General features: G+C 35.6%; 1 protein-coding gene across 3 annotated transcripts; it reads right to left on the bottom strand.

The window, feature by feature from the left end:
- Positions 1-303: 303 nt before the first annotated feature.
- LOC137245487 (uncharacterized) lies at positions 304-2,953 on the bottom strand. Of its 3 annotated transcripts, none has more exons than XM_067776240.1 (5): positions 2,743-2,953; positions 2,326-2,690; positions 2,161-2,263; positions 1,564-2,102; positions 304-1,059 (listed from the first exon to the last, which is right to left on the bottom strand). In XM_067776240.1, the coding sequence occupies exons 2-5, from the start codon at positions 2,651-2,653 to the stop codon at positions 989-991; spliced, it is 1,041 nt and encodes a 346-aa protein (XP_067632341.1). In that variant the 5' UTR covers positions 2,654-2,690; positions 2,743-2,953; the 3' UTR covers positions 304-988. The 3 variants fall into 3 exon arrangements, with proteins under 3 accessions (XP_067632341.1, XP_067632351.1, XP_067632361.1); XM_067776260.1 differs by having other exon boundaries at positions 975-1,059; positions 1,524-2,102; XM_067776250.1 differs by lacking the exon at positions 2,743-2,953 and having other exon boundaries at positions 2,326-2,735.
- Positions 2,954-24,844: the final 21,891 nt, after the last annotated feature.

The following is a 24,844-nucleotide window of genomic DNA, read 5'->3' on the forward strand; positions in this document are numbered from 1 at the left end:
CATATATGTTGTATTTATTTGAAAGGCCGAAAATAAAAATAAAAACAACATCATTTAATTTATAATTTAACTATAAAATTAATTACTAATTATTTAATATTAATTAAATTTGTATAATTAATTATTTATTTAAATTTAATTCTTTAATAAATTATTAAAAAATAATTTATAATTAAATTATATAATTAATTTTATAAAATAACTTTAATGTTATGTGAATAATTTTTTGCTTATTTTATGTTTAACAACAAAAACCAAATTATAAGAAGCCAAAACGGGTTAAATTGCAGGCATGCTTAACCAACGAAACGATATCATTTCGTTACGATAATCAACGTTAATAAACGAAACGAAGTCATTTCGTTTCGTTTATTAACGTTAAGATCGTCAAATTAACGAAATGATTTCGTTTCGTTTTCTGCCATATCCAAACGAAATCAAATCGTTTATGTTGATTATTAATTTCAAACTATGCTGGCAAAGCTGACTGATGGCGGAGTCATTAAAGGTGAAAGCATTAGCCAAGCTGATTGCAACTTTTCTCATGAATTTTGACAGTACAAACATTTCTCAGAGTATTTTTGACATTACCACCAACGAATTACACAAACAAATTACATAGAGTTTGTGTGTGTATGTGCGCTCGTTGTTGCCACCTTACGGCTTCACCATGGCTATAGCATTGCCAGCACAATTCAAACATAAAGTATCACGTTTTTGTTAACGTTTTTAACGTTAACGAAAGCTTTTCGTTTCGGTTAAAAACGAGATACAATTTATCTTGATAATTTCTTTATCGATAATATTTCGAAGTGTTTCAACGGAAACGGTGGAAATTTTTTGATAAACGATTAGCTTAACGTTAAGGTGCATCCCTGTTAAATTGTCCATTGCCTTATTTTGTTATTTTATTGAATTCTAAAAGTTTTTTAATTGCAGAAAATGTCGAAACCTTGAATTTCACTCTTGAGTCGCCAGAAACAAGCACCTACGAGTCAGCAACGCCTTTTAAGGATTGTGAATCTCCCACGCCTTCCACGTCAACGGCTGCTCGTTCAGCTAAAAAAAAAATTATCAATTAAAATTTTTGGAAAAATTGATAAAATTGAAAAAGAGATGGAAAAATGTAGTAAAGATTTGAGGGAAAGCGATAAAAAATTCGAAGAAAGAACTAAAGCAATTTTAGAAAATGAAGAAAGAAAAACAAAGTATGTCCAAAATAACAAGGAATTAACTCAGGAATTAATTGAATTTTTAGACAAATAATTCTAAAGATAAAATAATTTCTTTTTAATGTAAATAATTAATTTGTGTTGGGAATTTTTTTTAGCGAAATAAATTTTTTTGTTTTTAGTTACTGAGTACTATTATTATTAATTAGGGCCACCCTAATTTTTAGTTATTAAATATTTAATTTTGAATATGCATTTAATTTTTTGTGAAATGAGTTAATTATGTTTTAGTTTTTAAGTAATATTACTTTTACTTTTATGCGAAAAATAAGGCTGGAATAAACAAAGTACCTTTTCTTGAACAAGAGTATTTCAAAGTTTTTTTACTTACTGAAAAGGGTAGCTAAACCTTTTCGAATTATTTCTGCATTATTTTCACGGTCGTTTGCCGATATTTCTTGATGTGGATATTGACGATTTCTTTCTACAATTTGCAAAGCGGAAATCCATTTATCGTTAATACTGTCGTTCCTTTCGTTTAAAAAGTTATGTAGGACAAAACATGCCTTTATAATAATGTTGGCATTTTGTATTTGATTGTCTATGCCCTTACCAATTCGTCGAAAACGCGCCTTCACGTGACCAAAGGCATTTTCAACAACTCTTCGCACTTTGGAAAGAGAATAGTTAAAATTTTTTTCGTCTTCATTTTGAGACACTTGGAATGCATATGGTTTCATCAACATTTTGCTAAAACGAAAAGCTGAGTCTCCTATAATGAAAATCGGCACATCAACACCGGAAACCGGTGTGCGCATTTCATCCAGGTAAGGACATTTTTCCAACTGTGTTTTCAATGTTGAGGACTCGAAGATTTGGGAATCATTGCACCGTCCTTGACTGCCAACATTAATATAAATGAACCGGTATCTGAAACAAAAAATTGTATATCTTCCTTTATAAACAACATAATAATAAAGGACCACACCTTGCATCGACCAAAGCAAGTAGGATAGTCGAATACCATCCCTTGTAATTATAATAATCAGTTGCATCTTCACTACGTGGATGAACCTCAATGTGACAACCATCTGAAATTTTTAAAAACAAGAACGTTGACATACATAGCTATGGTAACCCAAATTTAACACACCTATTGCTCCCATGCACTGAGGAAATCCTATAGCTTCGAATCCTTGTACTAGTTCTGATACTTTTTCCCTCGTTAAGGGAAAACTAGGCATGTACGTAAGACTCAAATGTTTCCATGTCTGAGTACAAAATTCAAGTACTATTTCACACACAGTGGACTTTCCAACTCCAAACATGTTCCCTATTGTGCGATACTCTGCCGATGATCCCAACGCGTAGAGGGCTATGGCTACTCGTTTGTGTAAAGAGATGGCTTTTCTTAGTGGGGTATCTTTCTTTTCCAACACTCTTAAATTCTCGCAAAGTTCTATAAATACACTTCTTTTCATGCGAAAATTCAACTTCCCAGAAGGATTGCGATCGAGCCTTTGAAAAGAAAAGTGTTAATGCTTTTGCAAACCCCCACTAGCATGCTTACTCTTGTCCAATATGACTTTGATTGCCAGGAAAGGTTTTGTGAGGCCACCAATAACATTAGATATTGTTTTTTCAGCAACTGCATCTTTTTGATATTCATTGCACGCAAACACAAAGGATTTGATTGTGCTTTCATGGTTAATATCTTCATCACTTTTTTCTCTTTATCACTTATCTCAAATTAGAATAAAATTCACAAACACACAATATTATCAAATTTAATGAAATCGCTTACAATAATATCAAATTCCTCATGGTTGCATTGGAGCTGTCAAAATAAAATAAGAACCGAAGGTGTGAACGTACTTGTTTTATGTGAGGTGTTTTCTGCTAAAACACTTGTTTTAGAGTGTAATCTGAACATGATTTTAAACAAGTATGAAAACTTCTGCATAGACGTCAAAATAACAAATATAATGGATTACTGGATTTATAATTGACTATCGCTGTCTCATTCTGTATCTCCTTCTATCACCCGCTGATGATAGCCGGCCCTATGCGCCGCCATATTGAACACTCTGTCAGGCAGTTGACGGAAAAGATATCACACTTGTTTTAGGGCGAATTAATGGTGACGTATAACCATAAAGCCATAACCAGATAAAACAGCTGATCACACCAACATTATGGAAATCAATGTAATCGAGTTAGCGCTATGGTATGGCACCATTAATCGATCAGCTGTTGGGATAGCACCACCTCTACTGAATTCGCCTTGGTTATAAGTCACCATTAATTCGCCTTTTATCCACAATAGCCATCATCCCGTCGCAAAGATCCTGAGCCAGATAAATAATTTTGCATGTAAATGCAACAACCAGATAAATCCAGATAGAAGTCTGGTTCAATTTGTGAGCCTGATAATTTGTTAGTTTCTTATCTTTTTAGTTTGGCAACGCTGCCTTTAATAAACCTATTTCTGGGCATTAAGTGGTTGTGCAGCGCGATTTATAGCATCCTCAAACCAATTGTCTACCTCTCATGCACGTGTGGCGAATTGTGTTACAAATACAAATTTATACGTGCACATCTTTATCAGATGCAGGTTGGACGTGGTCACATCAAATCAGACCAACGTTCGGCAAAGGACCATCACCATGTCCATTGTTTACTACACCCAGAGAAAAAAGCATAAAATTCTAAATATTTTCACTTACGGCCCGATTCTGAGCGTTACCGGTAAAATAGTACCCAGAACATTATGTAACCGAAAATCGTTATCAGTTCTTTTATTCGCGATTCTGGCCAAAGTGGTAATGCTGTCATCACCGAAAAACTCACTAATATCTGTGGTGAAATTTAAAAGTGGGTTTTCTTCGCTTTACCCATGGCGGAACGTTACAAAGTGGCAGCATGCGACAGCTGAATATAGCCCTGCAAAAATTGTTGGATTACGTGTTCCATTTTCTTCATGTTGGAGTACTCTAACAATACTCCTTTGCAATGCGTTTGCGGACCACCATCAGCCGATCATAGATCGTTTTTTAACGACAGTGATCACGACACGATGACGATCGAACAGAGTTGCTAAAAGAAAATATTGCATGCAAATAACTAATAATAAAATTTTACTTTGGCAACTCTGATAAAATGCAACAGCGCTCTGGTTTTATGTATACATACTATAGTATGTATAGAGAAATATTTATTTATTTATTTATTTATTTATTTATTTATTTATTTATTTATTTATAGTCATACATGACGAGAGTGCACTTACAGACTAATTACAAAACTTTAGATTTTTTTTTGTTTTTTTTTTTGTGCTTAGTATAAATAATAAATGTTAAGTGATCAATATAAATATTACACGATTATACAATTACAATATTAATCAAAACTTACAAGTAGTGAAGCTACAAATTTGGCTTTAGAGCTAAATAAATCAGAGGTAAAAGAACCCGATGGAGAGTTAAGTTCCCTTAAAGCTCTATAGATAGGTGCATTGCTAGCATAAGTACTTCTGACTTGTTTTAAGGAAAAAAGATCGTTATTCCTAAGACAACGCTGCGGGACATGGAAAAATATACGTTCAAGTAAAAGAGGGCAATCTATTGTATCATTTATAATGTCGAACACTGTAGAGAGGGAGAGAATAGTTCTTCTGGAGTTTAACGATTTCAGGTTGATTAATTTGCATCTGGCAATATATGGTGGAAGTGGGTCTATAAAATTTAATGAGCGTAGAGCATAGTGCAAAAACACCTTTTGAACACGTTCAAGTCGTTTGATATGACAATCAAAATATGGTCTCCAAATAAAGACCCCATATTCAAGTTTGGAGCGAACAAGTGACGTGTATAAGAGCTTCAGCGTATACGGATCACTAAAGTCCGAACTAAACCGACGAATGAAAGCAAGCATAGCATACGATTTTGCTATAGTGCTATTGATATGGCTCAAGAATGAAAATTTAGCATCGAAAATAACACCCAGGTCGGATATTTCATTCAGGGTGGATAGATTAGAGTTGCCAATGGAATAGGAGGTGGGAATAGAGGAACGAGACTTCGCAAACGACACATGGAAACATTTACTAACATTAAGAAGAAGTCGATTTTTTTCACACCACAAAACAACGTTGTTTAAATCATTCTGAATTCTGGATGAATCAGACAGAGAACGAACAGAGGAATAAATTTTAAGATCGTCAGCGTATAGCAGAAAATTGGAGAAGGTAAAACACTCACAAATATCATTAATAAAAATGATAAAGAGTAAGGGCCCCAGAATGCTACCTTGAGGCACACCAGAGGAGGCAATAAAGTTATAAGATGATAAATTGTCAACAACTACAATGCAATGCCGAGAAGAAAGGTACGATTTTATCCAAGATAGAAAAGTAGAGTGAAAGCCCAGATTCGCCAACTTTTCAACTAAAAGTGTGTGACTCACTTTGTCAAAGGCCTTGGAAAAGTCAGTATAAATAGTGTCAATTTGCAGGTGATCATTAAAAGCAGATGTACAGAATTCAGAAAACACTGCAAGGTTGGTAACCGTGGATCGACCAGACATGAAGCCATGTTGGTTGATCGAAATATATCTCTTGATGGAAAAGAACATCTTTTGCTTGACAATATATTCAAACAATTTAGATACGGTTGACAATTTTGAAATTGGCCTGTAGTTGGCAATATCATTTTTATTACCTTTTTTGAAAACAGGCGTGATAGAGGTAAATTTCCAGGCATCAATAAAAACACCCGAATGAAGTGATTTATTAAAAATTATCATAAGAGGATAAGCAACAGCAGTGCAGTTTTTGAAAAGGTAAGATGAGAAACCATCAACATCCGAACTCGTAGACGACTTAATATGCAGAATACCATCGAGCACATCATCAGGCGATAGGAAAAGTGATCCAAAATTAATTGGTGAATTGGTATCTGGGAAATAGTTGTCATCGAACGGCTCAGACGACGACTCGAAATTAGAGCTGAAAAAGTCAGCAAAAAGATTAGCGGCCCCTTGCGGAGAGGATGCACTGGTTCCATTATAGAACACATCCGATGGTATGCTAGAACACATTCTTTTGGATTTAACAAAACGCCAAAAAGACTTTGGATTTTGCTTGATGTCAGATTCAAAATTATGAACATAATCTCGGTATAAGTCCTTATTTAGCGATTTAAACTCTTTGCGATAGCGGTGAAATTTTTCTTTATGAGAAACAGAGTTAGAAGACTTGTACTTTTTGTAAAATTTGTTTCGTAGATTCTTCAACCTCTTTAATTTCGATGTATACCATGGTATCCTATGGCATTTCTTCCCAAAAACTGGAACATGTTTTGAACAAAATGTTTGAATTCTATTTCTAAATACTTCAAAGCATTCCTCAGTATTGATATTAGCAAGTAAGGAGTCCCAATCTAAGGCAGCTATATCCAAATTAACATTATGCAAGTTTCCACGTTTGAAATTGAAACTTGAACAAACACTTTTAAGCGAAACTTCTCTAAAATTATAGAACTCAATAAGTACAATAAGAGGAATATGATGAATGGTTGTCTTAGAAATAGGATCCAAACATTCGGTTATAGAAAAATTTATATTATCATTAACGAAAATAAGATCAAGATATCTAGAAAGACTATTGGAAAAATGGTTAACCTGAGAAAGATCTAAGCTTGCCATGTTGTCGACAACGTAAGACTCTGGAAAACTAATAACAGTTTTTGGAAAGAATGTAAAGTTGTTATCACAGGAAATCCACTCTAAATTACTTAAATTAAAATCACCCAGAATGCAGAAATTACAATTATAATTCTTAGAAACCAAGCCCACAATGTTGTCCACGTGCATTTTATAGATGGCGTCAGCGCTTGCCGGCGGTATGTACGAAGCACAGATTATGAGATCAGAAGCACCACGTACACTGATACAAAGCTGATCAAGAAGAGAGTCCCCATTATCCAATGGAACAACAGAGGCTCGATACCTCCTACTGACAGCAATCAAAATGCCGCCACCTCTTAATAGACCAGTTTTTTTAGGGTCTCGATCCTTGCGGAAGACATTGTAAAGATTGGAATCAAAGTATTCATTATCGTAAAAGTCGGAGTTCAGCCAGGTCTCAACAAGTACAAAAACATCATAATCCAAGTGAGCACTCAAATTAAAAATATCTTTAGATTTTGTCCTGATGCCAGAGACATTCTGGAAGTAGATTTGGATAGTCTTCGCAACCAACTTATTTTCAGCATTTAAGCATGAACTGGCTGAGGCGCGGCGATATTTACAAAAGGGCGAATCTTAACATTCACTGGCCAGATGCATGGAAATATTGGTTTCTTTATTCACGCAAATGTTAAATAACATAAGAATATTCGTAGTATAAAATATAAAAGTTGTATTGCCCCTCTTCATTTACTTTCATTTTAAATTAAATTCACTTCGATAATTCTTTCCGACACAATTCCTCTTTAGTACTTTGGCATATGATCCTCTGTGGGTGCTCCATGGAGTACTACAGTGAAAGTACTTTGGAAAGTACTCTCACGTATGTACTCTATGGAATACTCACAAACAAAGCGAGCGTGGGATCACCTACTACTCTCCTACGACATCGCAATGTTAATTGGAGCAAATTTTTTGTATGAATACAGATTAGATTTTGAGCAGTCCTATACTCCCAAAGGAGTATTCCTTACATTATTTATAGAGTACTCGCGTTTTTTGAAGGGAAACTTTTTTTATTTGATTTGATACATCAACTTCCGGCGCAGTACGATTTTGACATTTGTCCATCGAATTTTTAGTTATGTTTGTAGGTATGTCGCCATGCTGCCACCTTGTATGGTTCCGCTATGGCTTTTCCGAAAATGCGTCACTCGCAGATACGAGGTTAACGAATAAACGAGACGATGTGTATGTATGTACATACATGCATAAAGCGGCAATTACCCACCGACGTGTGCCGTACGTACGGACGTTTGTCGTACGAAACACGTTTGACCGAACCCTCAAGCCCGTTGGAATCAATGTGTGCGTCTGTGTACATGTACATAACATATTTGTGTGTGTATTGTTTACAGATAAGCACTGTTGCCCTTGACCATTTTCCATGCATGCTTATGGAAACATCAACTTTTTCCAATTTAATTTTTGATGTTGTAAAAGGCTGGAACTAATATTAACTAAAAATAAATAGATTACATATTTATAATCTGCACTTTTACATAATTATTTCGAATTATTTTCACAATTTTTCAAACTTTAATTAGGTGTTTTTGCATAAAACTGCACACGGTCAAAAATTAGCGCACAAAAGTTTACTAGGCAACTCTGACTAGTGAGAGAGCGATCAGCTGACACGTTCTTACGAAAAAAATTAAAATTGTGCTACGTACGTACGGCCGTTGCACGTCGGTGAGTTTTCATTTACATTGCAAACTCATAAGATAGGTCGTGTCAGCTGACACGTTTTTGGTACGTACGTACGTGAGTAACTGCCGCATAAGTCTTTACATAGCTATATTGTAATTTATTCTGTGAAAGTACATAATGTAAACAATTATATAATTTATAGCAAGAGGCAACACTTTTTTACCAATATCTTTACTTATTTGCGCTTACAATTCTCTATTTTTCAGTTTTGCCTTTTTCTAAACAACAGCTGTTGTGTGGTTATTTCGATATAACCACCTACTTTTGTGGGTAAAAAATTATCCGGCTACTTTTGCGGGTAGAATACCAAAAGGGTGTAAAAGTTTCCACATGATTTCGTTACTGTGGTGAAGAATGTTGTTACCACACTAGAATCGGGGCGTTATAGATTTAACTATTTTGACCAATGGTTTTGCATTAAATTTTAATTTCGTCAGTCTAACTATGTATGCACTTAAAATATGTTTTGATCATCAACATTGTATTTTCAAGTATGAAAATACTTGAACCAAATTAGAGGACATATTTGACTTAGGCAAGGTGCAAACGAGGCTACGCGTCATAGACGCGTACAAGATATTTCATGTAGCTACAATTCCTCTACGCTTCAAGATCTGCTACAAATATTTATTTATGCTGTATAAATTGCCATTATACAAAAGTTGATTCTGTATAAAATTAAAAACAAAAGTTTTCACCACCGCGCATAAGTGAAAAAAAGAATTTTCAATTCAAAACGGTTTTCAATAACAATTTTTGTTTGTATCGGTCAACATAAACATGTCCAGCGACGAAGAATTGGTATTGCTAAATTTCCTTCGTCGCAGAAAGGAAAAGAAAGCAAAGAGAAAATATTGGGCACATCCATATATTCAGAAAAATTTTAATTGTAGACTGTTTGTATGTGCAAAGGAGTTGTCTCAGGATGATACAAAGTTCCGGACATTTTATCGCATGTCAAAAGCTACATTCAAGGATTTGGTTATGCTCGTTGGTGCTTCCATACAGAAAGAAAACAACAATATGCGTGAAAGTGTCCCTCCTGAAGAACGGCTTATGGTAACATTAAGATATGTGTATAACATTGTTTCATTCAATGTACAGAATTCAATTGTGTAGGGCCTCATTTTCGGAAAAGGTTCAGTAACGTTGTTGTTGTTGTAGTTGTAGCAATGTTTCGCCCCACCTAATAGCTGCGACCGATCACAAATTGTCAGCAATATCCTCTAACGGGAGTCCAAGGAAACTTGCTGTTTCGACAGGGGTGGACCATAATGAAAGGGGTGTTAGAGGCGTTGGTTCCACATTACAATTAAAGAGATGGTTGGTGTCATGTGGGGACACATTGCAAGCGGGACATACATTTTGTATGTCGGGGTTGATTCTGGATATGTAAGAGTTTAACCTGTTAGTGACTCGCGTTTCCCTGGGGAGTATGCGTTCCTTTTCCGCAAGTTTTGGGTACTGTTCTTTGAGTACTGGATTCATCGGGCAATTCCTCGCATAAAGGCCCGACGCCTGTTTGTGTTTTTTGCTTCATACGGCTGAGTTCTCAGGTGTCGTATTTCCTCATAATGCTTACGGAGATGACTCCTTAAGCCGCTAGGCGGTGTTGGCTCATCAATCAGATGTCTGTTGGGATGCCCAGGTTTCTGGGTATTCAACAGGAACTGTTTGGTTAGCATCTCATTTCTCTCCCTGATGGGAAGTATTCTCGCCTCATTATGTAGATGGTGTTCTGGAGACATAAGAAGACAGCCCGTGGCGGTTCTGAGAGCAGTATTTTGCCAGGCCTGTGGCTTCTTCCAGTAGTAGTTTTTAGGCTTGGCGACCATATAGGGGACGCGTAGCATGCAATAGTAGTATGAAAATGGCGGTTCCAGACCAAATGGTGAAAGGATAAATGTGAAAGGAAAAGTATATAAACACCGACACACATATATATACAGCAAAACAATTCCGCTAGGTGGCGCATCCGTTCTTCCGGTTTGTGTTCTGGTTGATCTTCCGGTTTGTGTTCCGGCTGATGCATAAGAAAAAGCTTAGCGCTTTTTGCCTTTAGCAGAGCTTAGCCGTAAAAATGACAGCATATAAATTATATATAAATATATATATATCAACAAACCGCAAAATACATATCGACACAGACACACCCATCCATATACATACATTTAGTTAAGGGCTACTTGTCTCAATGTATATAAATTGGACATCTTTTCGGTAAAAAAATGTAGTAAATTGTTTAAAGCCGCTCAGCTTTTAACGAGTCCCATAGATTTCTAATCGAGCAACTGCTCCCCAACCCCCCCCCCCCCCCAATCTTTTTCTAGTCTACAAAAAGTAGCAATTGGACACCTGTAGTACCGCCCAACCCCCAACCCCCCACCCCCTTTTTTGTCGTCTACAAAAAGGAGTCGATGGGCAATTGTAGGTCCGGCCCCCTCCCCCTTTTTCTCGTCTGTAAAACGGGCCTGTCGGGCACCCGATCAGGGGCAGGTTGAACATTTTGTTTGGCATTTTATTTGATTGTAAGTTTGTGTGTGTGTGTGTGTACATGCTCATGCTCGTACATATATATATGCATGTGAGAATTTCATAATTAACTAAAGGTTATCTTAATATTGAACTCATGATTTTCCATTTGATCTCCTTAAAAATGACAGCATATACATAAATTAAAATTTTTTAAATATGAATATTTAAAATTTGTGTGTACCATATATATAATACTTCTATATCAATACCTTCCTATCTTCCTAATGTGCAAATTTTCTGTCAATCATTATTTGCTGAAACTGTGCAAATGTATGTTCTGCGCATGAGCGGGCTTTGTTAGTGTTATGCGGCACTTACCCACGAACGTACGTAGAAAAAACGTGTCAGCTGACACGACCTATCTTATGAGTGTGCAATGTAAACGAAAACTCACCGACGTGCAACGCCCGTACGTACGTAGCCCGGAACGTAGAAATCAAAACAATTTTGATTTTTTCCGTAAGAACGTGTCAGCTGATCGCTTTCTCACTAGACAGAGTTGCCTAGTAAACTTTTGTGCGCTAATTTTTGACCGTTTGCAATTTTATGCAAAAACGCCTAATTAAAGTTTGAAAAATTGTGGAAATAATTCGAAATAATTATGTAAAAGTGCTGATTATAAATATTTAATCTATTCATACTTATTTCATATGTATTCCGGCCTTTTACAATATCAAAAATTAAATTGGAAAAAGTTGGTCTTTCCATAAGCATACATGCAAAATGGTCAATGGCAACAGTGCTTATCTGTAAACAATACACACACAAATATGTTATGTACATGTACACAGACGCACACATTGATTCCTACGGGCTTGAGAGTTCGGTCAAACGTGCTTCGTACGACAAACGTCCTTACGTACGGCACACGTCGGTGGGTAACTGCCGCATTAGTGAATTGTAGTAGCGTGTGTAAAAAAAGTATTAAGGGGGCGACAACGGGTCACTATCCTCTTTACCCAACTTCTGCATACTAATTGTTATAAAATCTCAGTTTAATCGATTAAACAACAAAAAGGCCAACAAATACAATACAAGGCTTGATGTATTTATTATTTAAACATGGGCTGCAGCCATACAAAGACCATTATTTACATAAAAGGTAAAAAACAACGCGAAGAATTCATATTTTTGAAATGAAAAAAATTTAAATATACATGTATAAAAATATACTTATACATACATCCCAACGAGCATTTCTTTGAACGTTTTTAAAAATAATTTAAAGTGAATTAGCTTAAATAAACGATATATAAACGTTTACAAAATTTTACTTATTTTGAGTTTTTTAATGAAGTAAACAAAATATGAGTACTGGGCTGGCTGCTACTGGTGTTGAAATAATATCAATTTTGTAAATTTTTTTCTAACATACTCTTTTTCGTCCGTGTTTTTTTTCGTTTCAAAAAACGAACTAATATCCAAATAAAAACTTATTACTTCCTTACTCAGCTGTGTCCGGTGATTATTAAAGGTGTCATTGCTAAATAAATTTTCGATGGCTATGTGATCGTCCATGATACTATTGGAGAATGCATCACTTGTATTTGGAAAAATTTTATTCATTAAACTTAATTTTGCATTTCCAATTGGGCATGCCTTGAGAACTTGTATGAAAGCTTTCTCTGACACTATGGTGCGACAAACGGACCTTTATTTTTGTGCGCTGGAAGTAAAGGCATTTCTTCACCTATCAATTGCCCTTGACATGTGGAACATTTTATTTTCTTCTGTACCTTCCAAGCAACATAGCCAGCAATATAACGAACAACCTTGTCCACATATAACTCGCCACATCGTATTAACATAAACATTTGCTAACTCGAAATCTATTACCTCGCTATTTTTTTTAAGGTTACTAGTAGACGCTGATAATGTCTCTAAAATGGATTCGCCGTCGAAGGTACAATTCCCACTTTCAGTCGCACTTAACTCGTGCCTTACCAAGAGTCGTTCATATGCACTTTTAAATTGAGCCGCGTTGGGATTGTTGTTGAAACCCCTCTTGCCCTAACTGCACCAAAAAAGGTTTCCAGGAAGTCTTGTGAAAGCTTATAAGTTAAAAGGTATGTCATGCCAAAATTTTTTACTTCTCAAATAGTGGAAAAATATCTCTTAAAGCAAAGATCATACCAACAAATCCTGTTTTCCGGTCAGATTGAACCAGAAGGGTGCCATTAGCATCTCGTAATGAAGAGATATATTCCTTGAATCCCTGCGCGTGCGTCTTTAAATTGCAATATGATTTGAAAATTGTATAATACTAATGGAAAACAAAAGCTTACTTTTTCATTTGGAGAATGAAATAGCCTAATGTACAATATTGATAGAAGCAAAGACGGCTTATTGAAATATACATATATGAAAGGCCCTTTTTTACAAAAATTTAACGACAGCCTTGAGATTTTGTCTCCTTCTCTCGTTGTATATCTATACTGTAATGTTGGACAGGCTGCACAGTTCAGTAGTAGCGATATAGAAGTATTACATATATGGTGTGAACATGCCGTCACATTTGTTTGTCTGTCGGACACCCGATCAGGGGAAGATTGAACATTTTGTTTGGCATTTTATTTGATTGTAAGTTTGTGTGCACATGCTGATGCTGGTCCATATATATATATATATATATGCATGTGAGAATTTCATAAAACCGCAAATAAATATGAAGACTAAACATTTTGTTTATCTTCTTATTAGTTTGTAAGTTTGTATGCCTACATTTAGGCGCATACGTTCTAGCTGACCTATAAGAAAAAGCTTCGAATTGTTTGTTTTGTGTTCTGACTGCAAGAAAAAAAAGAACTTAGAAGTTCATCAGTGCAGGAGAGTATCGAGCTCAGATTTTAAATGGGGGGCTCCAAATTTTTAAAGGGTCCATATTTCTAAAGTATATAAGTGTGGGAGAATGATAAAAATTCTTTTTTATACCCAACTATGCTTCACCTGTCTGTGCTTAACGTATAAAAAGCCTACCATTACAAAGATGTTTCTTTATTAATTTTCATAATATATGCGACAGTAGATTTTCAAGGCTTTAAAGCATACGATAATAGATTTATTGTAAAGGAAATAGCTGTGGTCCTCAACAATGAAGAATAGCGTGAATAGCACATATATTTTATTTTCTCCTTGCGGACGTGGCCGCGGGTAAAGGCTAGTATCTAATATATATTATAAATGGGAAAGTTTGGATGTTTGTATGTTTGTGTGTTTGTCCAGACGTTTGTCTTTGTGACTCAATCACGCAAGAACGGCTGAACCGATTTGGATGAAATTTGGCACGCATATAGACAATATTATAGAAGGATCTACTAGCTATATTTTTTTGAAAAGGGGGAGGTCCCCGCCCCCTAGGAACAGTTGTAATTTAATTATTGTATTTTTTCGTCTTTGAGACTGAATCACGCCAGAACGGCTAAACGGATTTTGATGAAATTTGGGACACAGACAATAGTCTACTAGCGACATTTTTTTCGAACATGGAAAGGGGGGTGGGGACCCACGACACCCTTCGAACAAATACTTTTTAATAATTTTTACACATTATAACTTTACCTATACGGGCCTTCACTAATATTACAGACTCAATGGGTCAAATAAGTCGAGGGCTTACATAATGAGCAGTGACACCCTCCGTCTCCCCTCCCCCCTTCTCTCCCCTCTGATGTAAAATCTATAAATTGTTATAACTCAATATAAATGTTCTCCTAAATCAGTAGTTTCTGGTATCTGGCTCATACAGATGGAGGTCTAAACAATTTTGGTAAAACGATCGGTGGTGCTCTCCGTCTCCTCCCGCCATCCGCCCTCCTTCAATTGGTTTTATTAGAACGCTTTTATTAGCTTTACCTGTATGTTTTTTTGTAACGTTTTATGCGCTCCAACGCACCTGCTGCTTTATTAACATGGTTTTATAATTAGCTTCACCTTATTTGTACTCCAGTTAGGGTCTGTAACGACAGCCTGTCTTCATGCTGGCTGGAATGAGTGGCAGCGAGTATATGTGACTATGTGTTTAGGTGTTTTGTGTCCAGGTCCGTGCCTTAGCCGCAATGTTGTCATTAACATAATATTAACATAATAACATAAACATTGACAACATTGTACCGATAGTGAACACAATGTTGCAGCGGAAATAAGATGTTGCCCTTGGCATCATGCTGTTATAATAAAAAAAATGTCACCATGCTGCTAACAACTTAGCAACATTGATGAATGCCATGCACCTATGTGTTTGTTTTGTCCTGTATTATATATGTGAATGTGTGTTTGTGCAAGGCTATGAGCGTGTGAATGCACCAGTGTGAGCGGTCAAGGCACGAACCGAGTGTATCTGTGTAGGTGTTCGTTCTGTGGAGCGGTAAGCGTGTGAATGTATGAGTGCCTGATTGTATGGATGAAAAATACGGGAAAGCCGAAAAGAAAGTTTGGCATGTATAGGTACGAATTTTCCGTTTCTGGGTAAGGTTCCTTGCCACGGCGGTAGCTATAAAAGGGCGCAACGGTAGGCAACGGACCAAGTATTACTTTATCAGTGCCAAGTGTGATTGAGTGAATATTTAAAAGTTTGTGCCTCGAAAAATATTTAAAAAAGTCTGAAGTGCGCGGCTTAAAGCGAAACAAAAATGGTTTGTTGTGCGCGAATAAAAGCGAGACTTAAAGTTGTGCGCGCCGAAAAGTTGTTCGCGAAACGTGAAAAAAAAGCAGAAGTTCCTGGTAAGTACAATGGTTTTCCTTGCCCTTGAAATTTTTTTATCTCCCACCAGCTTGGCATGCCACTGGGAAGCTGGCTTCCACATAGCCAATTTTCCAAGCAAGCCAAAAGCAAATTTGCATGCATATATGCACGCCTTCACACAGGCATATTTATGTCGGTGTGTATATTAATCATGCAGACAAAAAAAAAAAAAAAAAATAGTTTTAGCATCACCAGGCTTTTTACACTAGGAATTCTTCAAGAATAATGGTTTTCTTTCCTTATATTAACAGGACACTCCCTTTTGGAAAGAACGCACTGGGCAGATCATTGAGAATTACGGTTTGCGGCCTAAAGGCCAAATCGGCGACGTAGCGCTCTACAACAACGTTTTTATATTGGCGGCATAACGCTCAACAACAACTACACCATTTTTGTTATATTGGCGGCGCAACACCAACCACAACCGGTATTAATTTTTTTTCTTGGCGACATACCGCCCAACAACACTACAACAACGTTTTTATATTGGCGGCATAACGCTCAACAACAACTACACCATATTGCATATTGGCGACATTCCGGCCAACAACAATTATCACGCATCCAAAAGCACTACATTACATTTTTATTTTTACCTGCGTGCACCACACCAACAACAAAAACAACAAATTATTCATATTGGCGACATACCGCCCAACAACAGAATCAGCAACAAGGACTTGGAACTTTACACATAACATCTTTCACTGGCGGAGTTGCGCCGCAACAACAACAGCAAAAACACGATAAAATTTTACATCGATAGCAATTTGCACCGGCGGCATTGGGCGACCACAAAGCCGGTAACAACATTTGTATATTTTTGGCTGTTCGCGTACTTTGGTAACACAAGCAACGACAAACATCGGCGGAGGGAGGAGCTTTTCCAACAACACATTTAGTGATATTATGAATTTTACATATTTTTTATTTATTATTACGTTTATTTAAATATTGTTATAAGGGTCATAATTTTGACAGGGAACGGGCAAAAGGCTTAGATAATTTCCGGGGCCAAGCATTTATTTTGCGAACATAGAATTTTCGAGTTTACCTTAACTCCATATTTCAGGAGTTAATGGTTGCACTTTTGCCTCCATCACTTTTTTTCTCTTCGTTTCTTCCTTTTTTGTTTTAATTTTTCTACGTCAGTTTGACATTTACGTCCCGATTCTGAGCGTTGCCGGTAAAATAGTACCCAGAACATTATGTAACCGAATATCGTTACCAGTTATTTTATCCGCAAATCTGGCCCAAGTGGTAACGCTGTCATCACCGATAAACTCACCAGTGCCTGTGGAGAAATTTGAAAGGTAGTTTTTTTCGTTTTCATGGTTGCCACTTTGGTCCATTTGGACCAAAAATGTTCCCTTCCAATCCCATTTGGTCCGCTGGTCCCGTTTCTTCAATTTTGGTCCTTTTTAGGCAGTATCCACGATTGGTAAGTTTCTTTCTTTTTCGCTCAGGTAAAAATTAACAATATTGCTCAAAAATTCGCCACACTTTCGTTAGCCCCATGTAATTTTAAATTTACTTCAATGGAGCTCTCACCATAAAAAAATGCTCAGTCAATAAAATGTACCAGAACAATAACATTTCACCTAGGATATAATTTATGCCAGGCATTAAAAAGAAAAGTTTTGGCAAACACATTGTCGTTAATTGTTGATGAAATAACCGACAAATCAAAAAAAAAAATTTTTGTTTTATAATATTAATAACGGCTAGATATTTCGATCGGTTATACAACAGTATGTAAAATATATGAAAATAAAAATTGCTTCTCGCCTAGCATAGCTTATAGCGAGCTCTCTGCCGTGAGCCTAACACTTTCAAAACTTATACAAAGAAATTCTATGCATTACTTCTCGTTTGGCACGTTGATATTTAAATCTTTCTAACCCAGCTTAATGAGTTCAAGGAATTCCAGGACTATTGTGGTGTTAAGCCACGCAAGGTAATTGAAAATTAAGTATCTTGGTACAAGAAATATTTTAACTCGAATACAGAAGGAAGCAAATGCAAAAGAGATTTGATTTCGGAACAATTGTTTTGTATAAAATTATTCCCAAAGGTGCTAGCAGAACCCCTGAGGCCTGGGATCAAAACCCACACTTACTGAATCTAGGCTCTGATATGAAGTTTAAACGTTAAGGGGAAAAATAAGCATCTATAAAAATAGCACTAACAAAATTGCCTAGTTTCATTTATGATTTACTGAGTTTTCCACATACATAGTTCGGCAACATCAGAACGCAAATTTTGAAACGTTTCTTACTAAAACCTAACTGCACTATATATTTTATTTCGTTGCAATCAACAACATAATTCTAGAACCAAGAGCTTTGTGACCAAAACTAGGTTCACAACGTTTACTTGGAGAAGACATAGACTTATCCCATGTCAAAATATAATACCATTTTTGGTTGCATGCACATATATTTGTTTGCTCAGCTTGAATTAAAGGAAAGTCTTCACTATGTTTAGTAAAATTTTATATAGAAACCTCCTAAAATTTTGTATTTTATACTAATAAAATAAAACAAAAATTTGGTCCTTTTTTTCGATGAATTTTGGTCCCAAATGAAAACATGGTGTGGCAACCGTGTTCGCTTTACCGAAAATGTCTCTTGTAGATACGAGGTTAACGAATAAACGGGACGATGTGTATGTATATGTACATAGGTATATTGTAATTTATTCTGTGAAAGTACATAATGTAAACAAATATATATGTATAGCAAGAGGCAAAACTTTTTTACTATTATCTTTACTTATTTGAGCTTACAATTCTTTATTTTTCAGTTTTGCCTTTTTCTAAACAACAGCTGTTGTGTTGTTATTTCGATGTAACCACCTATTTTTGTGGGTGAAAAATTATCTGGTTATTTTCGCGGGTAGAATACCAAAAGGGTGTAAAAGGTGCCGCATGATTTCGTTACCGTGGTGAAGAATGTTGTTACCACACTAGAATCGGGGCGTTAATTTTTCTTTGTATTTTTATATCTCCGCTTTCTACCATATACACATTTTTCTTTTGTATATGGTTTCTGCTACCTATGGTAGCACCAAATTAGGATTTTCAATCATTCGAATTTTTTGCTTTTATTGTTTGTTTTTTTTTGTACTTACTTCTATTATTATTGGCAAAATCAATTGCAACATCACACCCCGAGGGTGTATATGCACAGTGTGCTTTCAGCACCATTGTACAGGTTTACAAGTATGATATGTATGAGAGGGAAACAATTTCTTTCCCTTTCTAACACACGGCAGTTTGACACTTCGGTCAGTGTCAAACTAGCGTGGAACCCAGTGGAACCTGCGTGGAACATGAGTTTTGACACTGAACGAAGTGTCAAAATTACCGGGGTTGCTTCGTCGAAAGCGACACAGGGAAGCAAAAAAGGGATCGGAATATCAGATATGGGTTGCTGTGATGGTAAATTTCTTTTAACGAATTTAGTAGGAAATTTTAAGTGCACCCATGTGGGTCCTTCAGAAAATTATAAAAAAGTCTTCAATTGGGGTATCTGAGGACGCGTAGTTATTTCAGTATTAAGAATACAAATACGGGAGTTAAGTTTTTCTACCCGTTCAAAAGTTCTCCGCGAAAACAGTTTGAAACCGAGGTCGACTGCAATAACCCGTCCAAAAAAGCGGAAAGAAAAATGAATAGACGCGTTTTGTCTTGTTGTCAATAGTCCGAAGAGAAAAAGTATTCGAATTATTGGAAGCGAGGCAAAAACGCGTCTATTAATACCTCCCCCGACGGTTTTGGTCGTGTTTTAGCAATCGTCCCCGTAAAAAAGTATCACAATTTGTTAATTAAAATTGTCCAAAATATATGGTTATTAAAGAGAGATGTAATTAAGTGCTCGTTTGAAAGTAAATAAGTATATTTCTTTGTAATATAAGAAAAAAAAATTTTAAGCAGTTTTCGATAGCAGCTACTAAACTTTGTTTGGTCCTAAGAAGTACAACAGTGCCAAATAGCATCCACAAAAAAAACGAACAAGAACAAGCATTTTATCAGGTGAGCGTGGCTGTGTATGTGCGTGCTGCTACATATCCTACTTGTAGACCTGTACAATGTTCAGCACCAAGAAAATTTTTTTTTGATTACACATTTTTAATTTTTAATTTTCGCGTTTTACCATCACGCGGGCAGCTTTGATACTACCAAAGCACTCATTATCAAAGATCACTAGCGACTGATCTTGCCTGAGTGTTTGAGCGTGGTCATATGTACATATGTATGTTTGAGTTTTTCTTTTTTCAGCTACTCAACTGCAGCGGCGCCGTTGGATGAGAAGAGTAACTTGGTGAGTGTTTTGAGTGAAACATTAAAATTTATCAAAATACACCTGTTTAGTTGTATGTACATGTGTTAGCACAGATTCCGGCTCTTGCAAAAATAGAACAGGAATTAGCAAATCAGAAAAATAAAAACAGATTGCAACGAACATGTATGTACATGTATGAAAAACGTCACAAACGTACATTTGCACTTACATACATACCTTTTGTTTTCATATACACATAAATTCTTTTCATATTTCATATTTCATATTTCTTTATTCAGTCTATGATTTACAAGAATCTTACAGACTATATTAAACATTATTAAACATAAGGTTTATTTACAGTAAAGTTAATTTAAAATGGAAAATAACATATTTTTAAAACTTCGACGAGATATCGAAAAATCAATAAAATAATTATTATTGATTGAGTTAATAGCAATTAGAGTGCGAGTGATCGGGCCATTAAGTACGTAATTAGATCTAAACTGGTCAATTACAAACATAGTATATTGGCGCAAAGTGCGTGATGGAACATAAAAGTTCAAAGACTCTAACAGTATCGGGCAATCAATATTGCCATTGGAAATATCATAAATAAACATTATAGATGTAATTAATCTTCTACTTTCTAATGTGTGAAGATTAATTAGCTTACACCAGGAGATATATGGAGGAAGAGGCAGATCGAAGTTTATATCGTATAAACAGAACTTCATGAATATTTTTTGCACACGTTCGACTCTCTTATTGTGTACCTCATAATGAGGACTGCATATTATGGAACCATACTCAAGCCTTGACCGTACAAAGGCATTGTATAATAGTTTTTTAGTATATGGGTCCTTAAACTCGGATCCATTTCTTTTAATAAAGGCCAGTAAGGAATATGCTTTGGGGATAATAAAATTTAAGTGCTCGGTGAATGTAAAAGACGAATCAAATACAACACCTAAATCCCGAATTTTATTCACCCTAAATAACGGCTTATTAGAGACATAGTAAGATGAAATCAATTTATTACATAATTTGGAATAAGTTATGTAATAACATTTGTTAGCATTCAGCGCAAGCTTATTTTTACAGCACCACTCATTAAAATTATTTAGCTCAGATTGTAGTATGAGAGTATCGGAGTCGTTCTTGATTCTGAAAAAAATTTTCAAATCATCAGCGTAAAGAAGATAATTGCATTGCTTGAAACAAGCACTTACATCATTGATAAAGAGAATAAAGAAAAGTGGGCCAAGGATACTACCTTGGACACACCTGAGGTTGCTACGTAAGGAGTTGACTTTACGTTGTCAATAACAACAAAATTTATCCTATTGGATAAGTATGAATAAATCCATTGTAAAAATGTTGAGTGGAAACCAATTTTTCGCAATTTAGCCACGAGAACTTTGTGCGAAACTCTGTCAAAAGCTTTGGATATGTCCGTATATATGCAGTCAACTTGACAACCATGAGTAAAAGACGAGATGCAGTAATTCGAAAAAACTACCAGATTAGTTACTGTTGAACGACCCGGAACGAAGCCGTGCTGATATGGGCAAATATAACGCTTAACTGCGGACGATAATTTAAACATCACCGTTTTCTCAAAAAGTTTTGAAATCACGGGGATCTTCGATATTGGCCGATAGTTTGTAACGTCAATTTTACTACCACTTTTATGAATAGGTTGAATAAAAGTAGTTTTCCATTCATCCAAAAAGATACCAGACTTTAATGATAAATTAAATATGTGCAACAAGGGCTGTGCAACGGAAGCTGCACATTGCTTCAGGAAAAAAGATGAAAATTCTTGATAATCACATTGCTTGGAGCTCTTGATCGTCTGAATACTTAAGATAATATCATCAATATCTAGAACTAATGAGGAGAAGTCGAAACAAGACGTTATCTGATTCAACATATCCCCGTCGTCATTCCACAGCTCATCAATAGCAAAGTTTGCTTTAAAAAATTCTGCAAACAAATTGGCTGAATCCATAGACGATGATGAATTCTTGCCCTTGTAAGACACAGACAACGGTATTGTTGAAACCGATTGTTTGGAGCGAATGAAATTCCAAAACGATTTAGGATTCGATTGGATATTATTTTCGAAATTGAGAATATATCGATTGTACAGAAACTTATCAAGACAATTAAACTCCTTCGCATAATTCAGATATTGTTGCTTGAGTTCGGGACTTCCTGATTGTTTAAAAAGTTTATGATATTTATTACGCAAATTTTTTAGAGTCTTTAAGCTTTTGGTATACCACGGCAACTTGTAAACCCTTGCCGAGAAACGAGGAATATTAATATTCATTATTTCCGAGATATTACTTTTGAATAAGTCAAAGAAGTCTGAAAGATTGCGATTATTAAAAAGAGACTGCCAGTCAATATTTGAAATAAAATTATTGATCAAGGCAAAATCACATCGGCTATAATTGAAACCAACTTCATTATTGAGTTTAATATTTCCAAATTCATAAAACTTAATCTCCAATATCAATGGTACGTGATGTTTATCAGTATTAGATAAACGGACAGAGAGAACGAATTAAATTATAATTAAGATCATTACTAACAAATATAAGATCGAGGATTTTACCTAGCGTATTTTCAAAATCATTGATTTGAACTAACTGTAAACTATAAAAATTATCAACTAAGTACATTTCACTAGATTGATTGACATTAGTAGGTATGAGAGTTTTCTCCCCTGGAAGATAATTCCATACGATTTTATTTAAGTTAAAATCCCCTAAAATACAAAATTTAGAATTCAAGTTAGTGCTCGAAAGATGCATAATATTATTAACGTGATTTTCATAAAAACTATCTGCACTATTTGGTGGTATATAAGAAACACTGACAAATAGACATTCTGTTTTGCCTTTTATACTGATTATAAGCTGATCAATAGAAGTATCAGCGATATTAAGAGGAACCTCCGAGGTTTGTAGGCTTTTTTTTACAGCAATTAGCACTCCTCCACCTCGATAAAGTCCTGTACTTAAATTATCACGATCTTTGCGATATATAATATACAAATTTTTATCAAAAAACTCATTACTAAAAAGTCCGCAGTAAGCCACGTCTCAACAAGAACTATCAAATCGTATTCTTCACTAGATGTAGCAGCAAATACAGCAGAGGCCTTAGTTCTCATGCTTGATATGTTTTGAAAATATATTGATATTGAATTCTTTAAAGAACGGGCATCATCAATCAGACATGAATTGTAGCAGTCATTATTGGTGACGGAGCGAGGACTTATGAGTTGTCCTTTTGCACCACAGTCCTTTGAAAAAACGAAACGGCCTTACTTTTACATCCGATGGCCAAATTGACGAATCGAGCAACTTATTGTAATTAGATGCTGAGATCCCAAGTTAAAAATTAACACTCCGTAAGGACTTTTCATCTACGTCCCTTTTCGTAAGTTTTTGGAAGCGCATTAATAAAGGCGAAATATTTGCAGTTCTTGATACATAGTCAACTATAGTTTCAGCATTCACAGATGGCTTAAAAGATGACAGATGAAGCCATTTGAATCGTACACTAACTTCTAAACTAGCATTAGAGTTACTACCAACAACTATTGGACGCGCCTTTTGGTTGTTCATTCCATCACTTTGGGAACTATTTTTCAATTGCTCATTGGGATGTCCGGTATTAGAAGAATCAGATCGAAATGAAGCGACAGGCTCTGCAGTATCGGAAACAGCGCTAGCTACAGCAGAATAACTACCAGCATTCACACTCCCAATATCAGCGACGCCAGCAGCAGCTGCAGCAGCATCTTCACCACCAACAAGACTCCGGATCGCATTATCAAAATCACTAGCACTCAGCTGTTGAAGAGAGTGAGATTGCACCTGACACTGCATTTTTTCTATTGATTTTTGTGGTTGTTTCACGTTCGGTTCGACGCCCTTTGTTTTTGACCGCGTTACAATAACATTGTCTTTAGCAGCAGATTTATTTTTGTTTCTCTGTTTATTATTAGCATTATTATTTAACGACTTGAAAAAGCTACTGAGAGCTTTGAGACTTTTTTGAGTCTCTGCAATTTTGGTCCGCATAACAGAGGGCAAACCAACAACACAATTGTCACATCTGCAGAACAGATTATTATTGTTTTTTAATATATTAATAATATTAGCACTAAGTTTTGTGCATTTTATGTGCGTTTGTATTTCACATAGGCCACACATTAAGTGGTCATCACCACCACACAAACTTGTACACTTAAGACAGCTATTCATCATTTAAAAATATGATACAAGCACAGCGAATAAAAACACGTCTCTTATGTTTACTTGAGCGGTTGCGGTAGATCAGGGATTAGGGTACTTGCATTTTTTTTTTTGCTCGCTCTCTTAGTTTATTTTGTTTGAATTGCATATCTTTAAGATTGATAGAATAGTATATTAGGGTGGATCATAAATAATTATTTCTACGGAAATAAGATAGCCCACACCTTGCTACTTTTAGTTATTTATATTTTTTTTTCTTACAAACCATTGTATTAAATTGAATTGAATTGAATTGAAATTCTGTTTTTGGTTTTGCTTCCTTTTTTTGTTGAAATTTACTTCTAAGCGGGTTCTTTTTGCATTCTATAGCATAGATAG

Source organism: Eurosta solidaginis, chromosome 1 (genome assembly GCF_040869045.1).
Source record: "Eurosta solidaginis isolate ZX-2024a chromosome 1, ASM4086904v1, whole genome shotgun sequence".
NCBI lineage: Eukaryota > Metazoa > Arthropoda > Insecta > Diptera > Tephritidae > Eurosta > Eurosta solidaginis.

What these genes read in the sequence shown, in the direction of transcription:
- LOC137245487 (XM_067776240.1), bottom strand. Translation starts at nt 2,653, where the DNA reads ATGAAAAGAAGTGTATTTATAGAACTTTGCGAGAATTTAAGAGTGTTG. An exon ending in TCAGTGCATGGGAGCAATAG is followed by an intron (nt 2,264 to 2,325) that starts GTGTGTTAAATT and finishes TAAAAATTTCAG; the next exon opens with ATGGTTGTCACATTGAGGTT. An exon ending in CTTGCTTTGGTCGATGCAAG is followed by an intron (nt 2,103 to 2,160) that starts GTGTGGTCCTTT and finishes TTTTTGTTTCAG; the next exon opens with ATACCGGTTCATTTATATTA.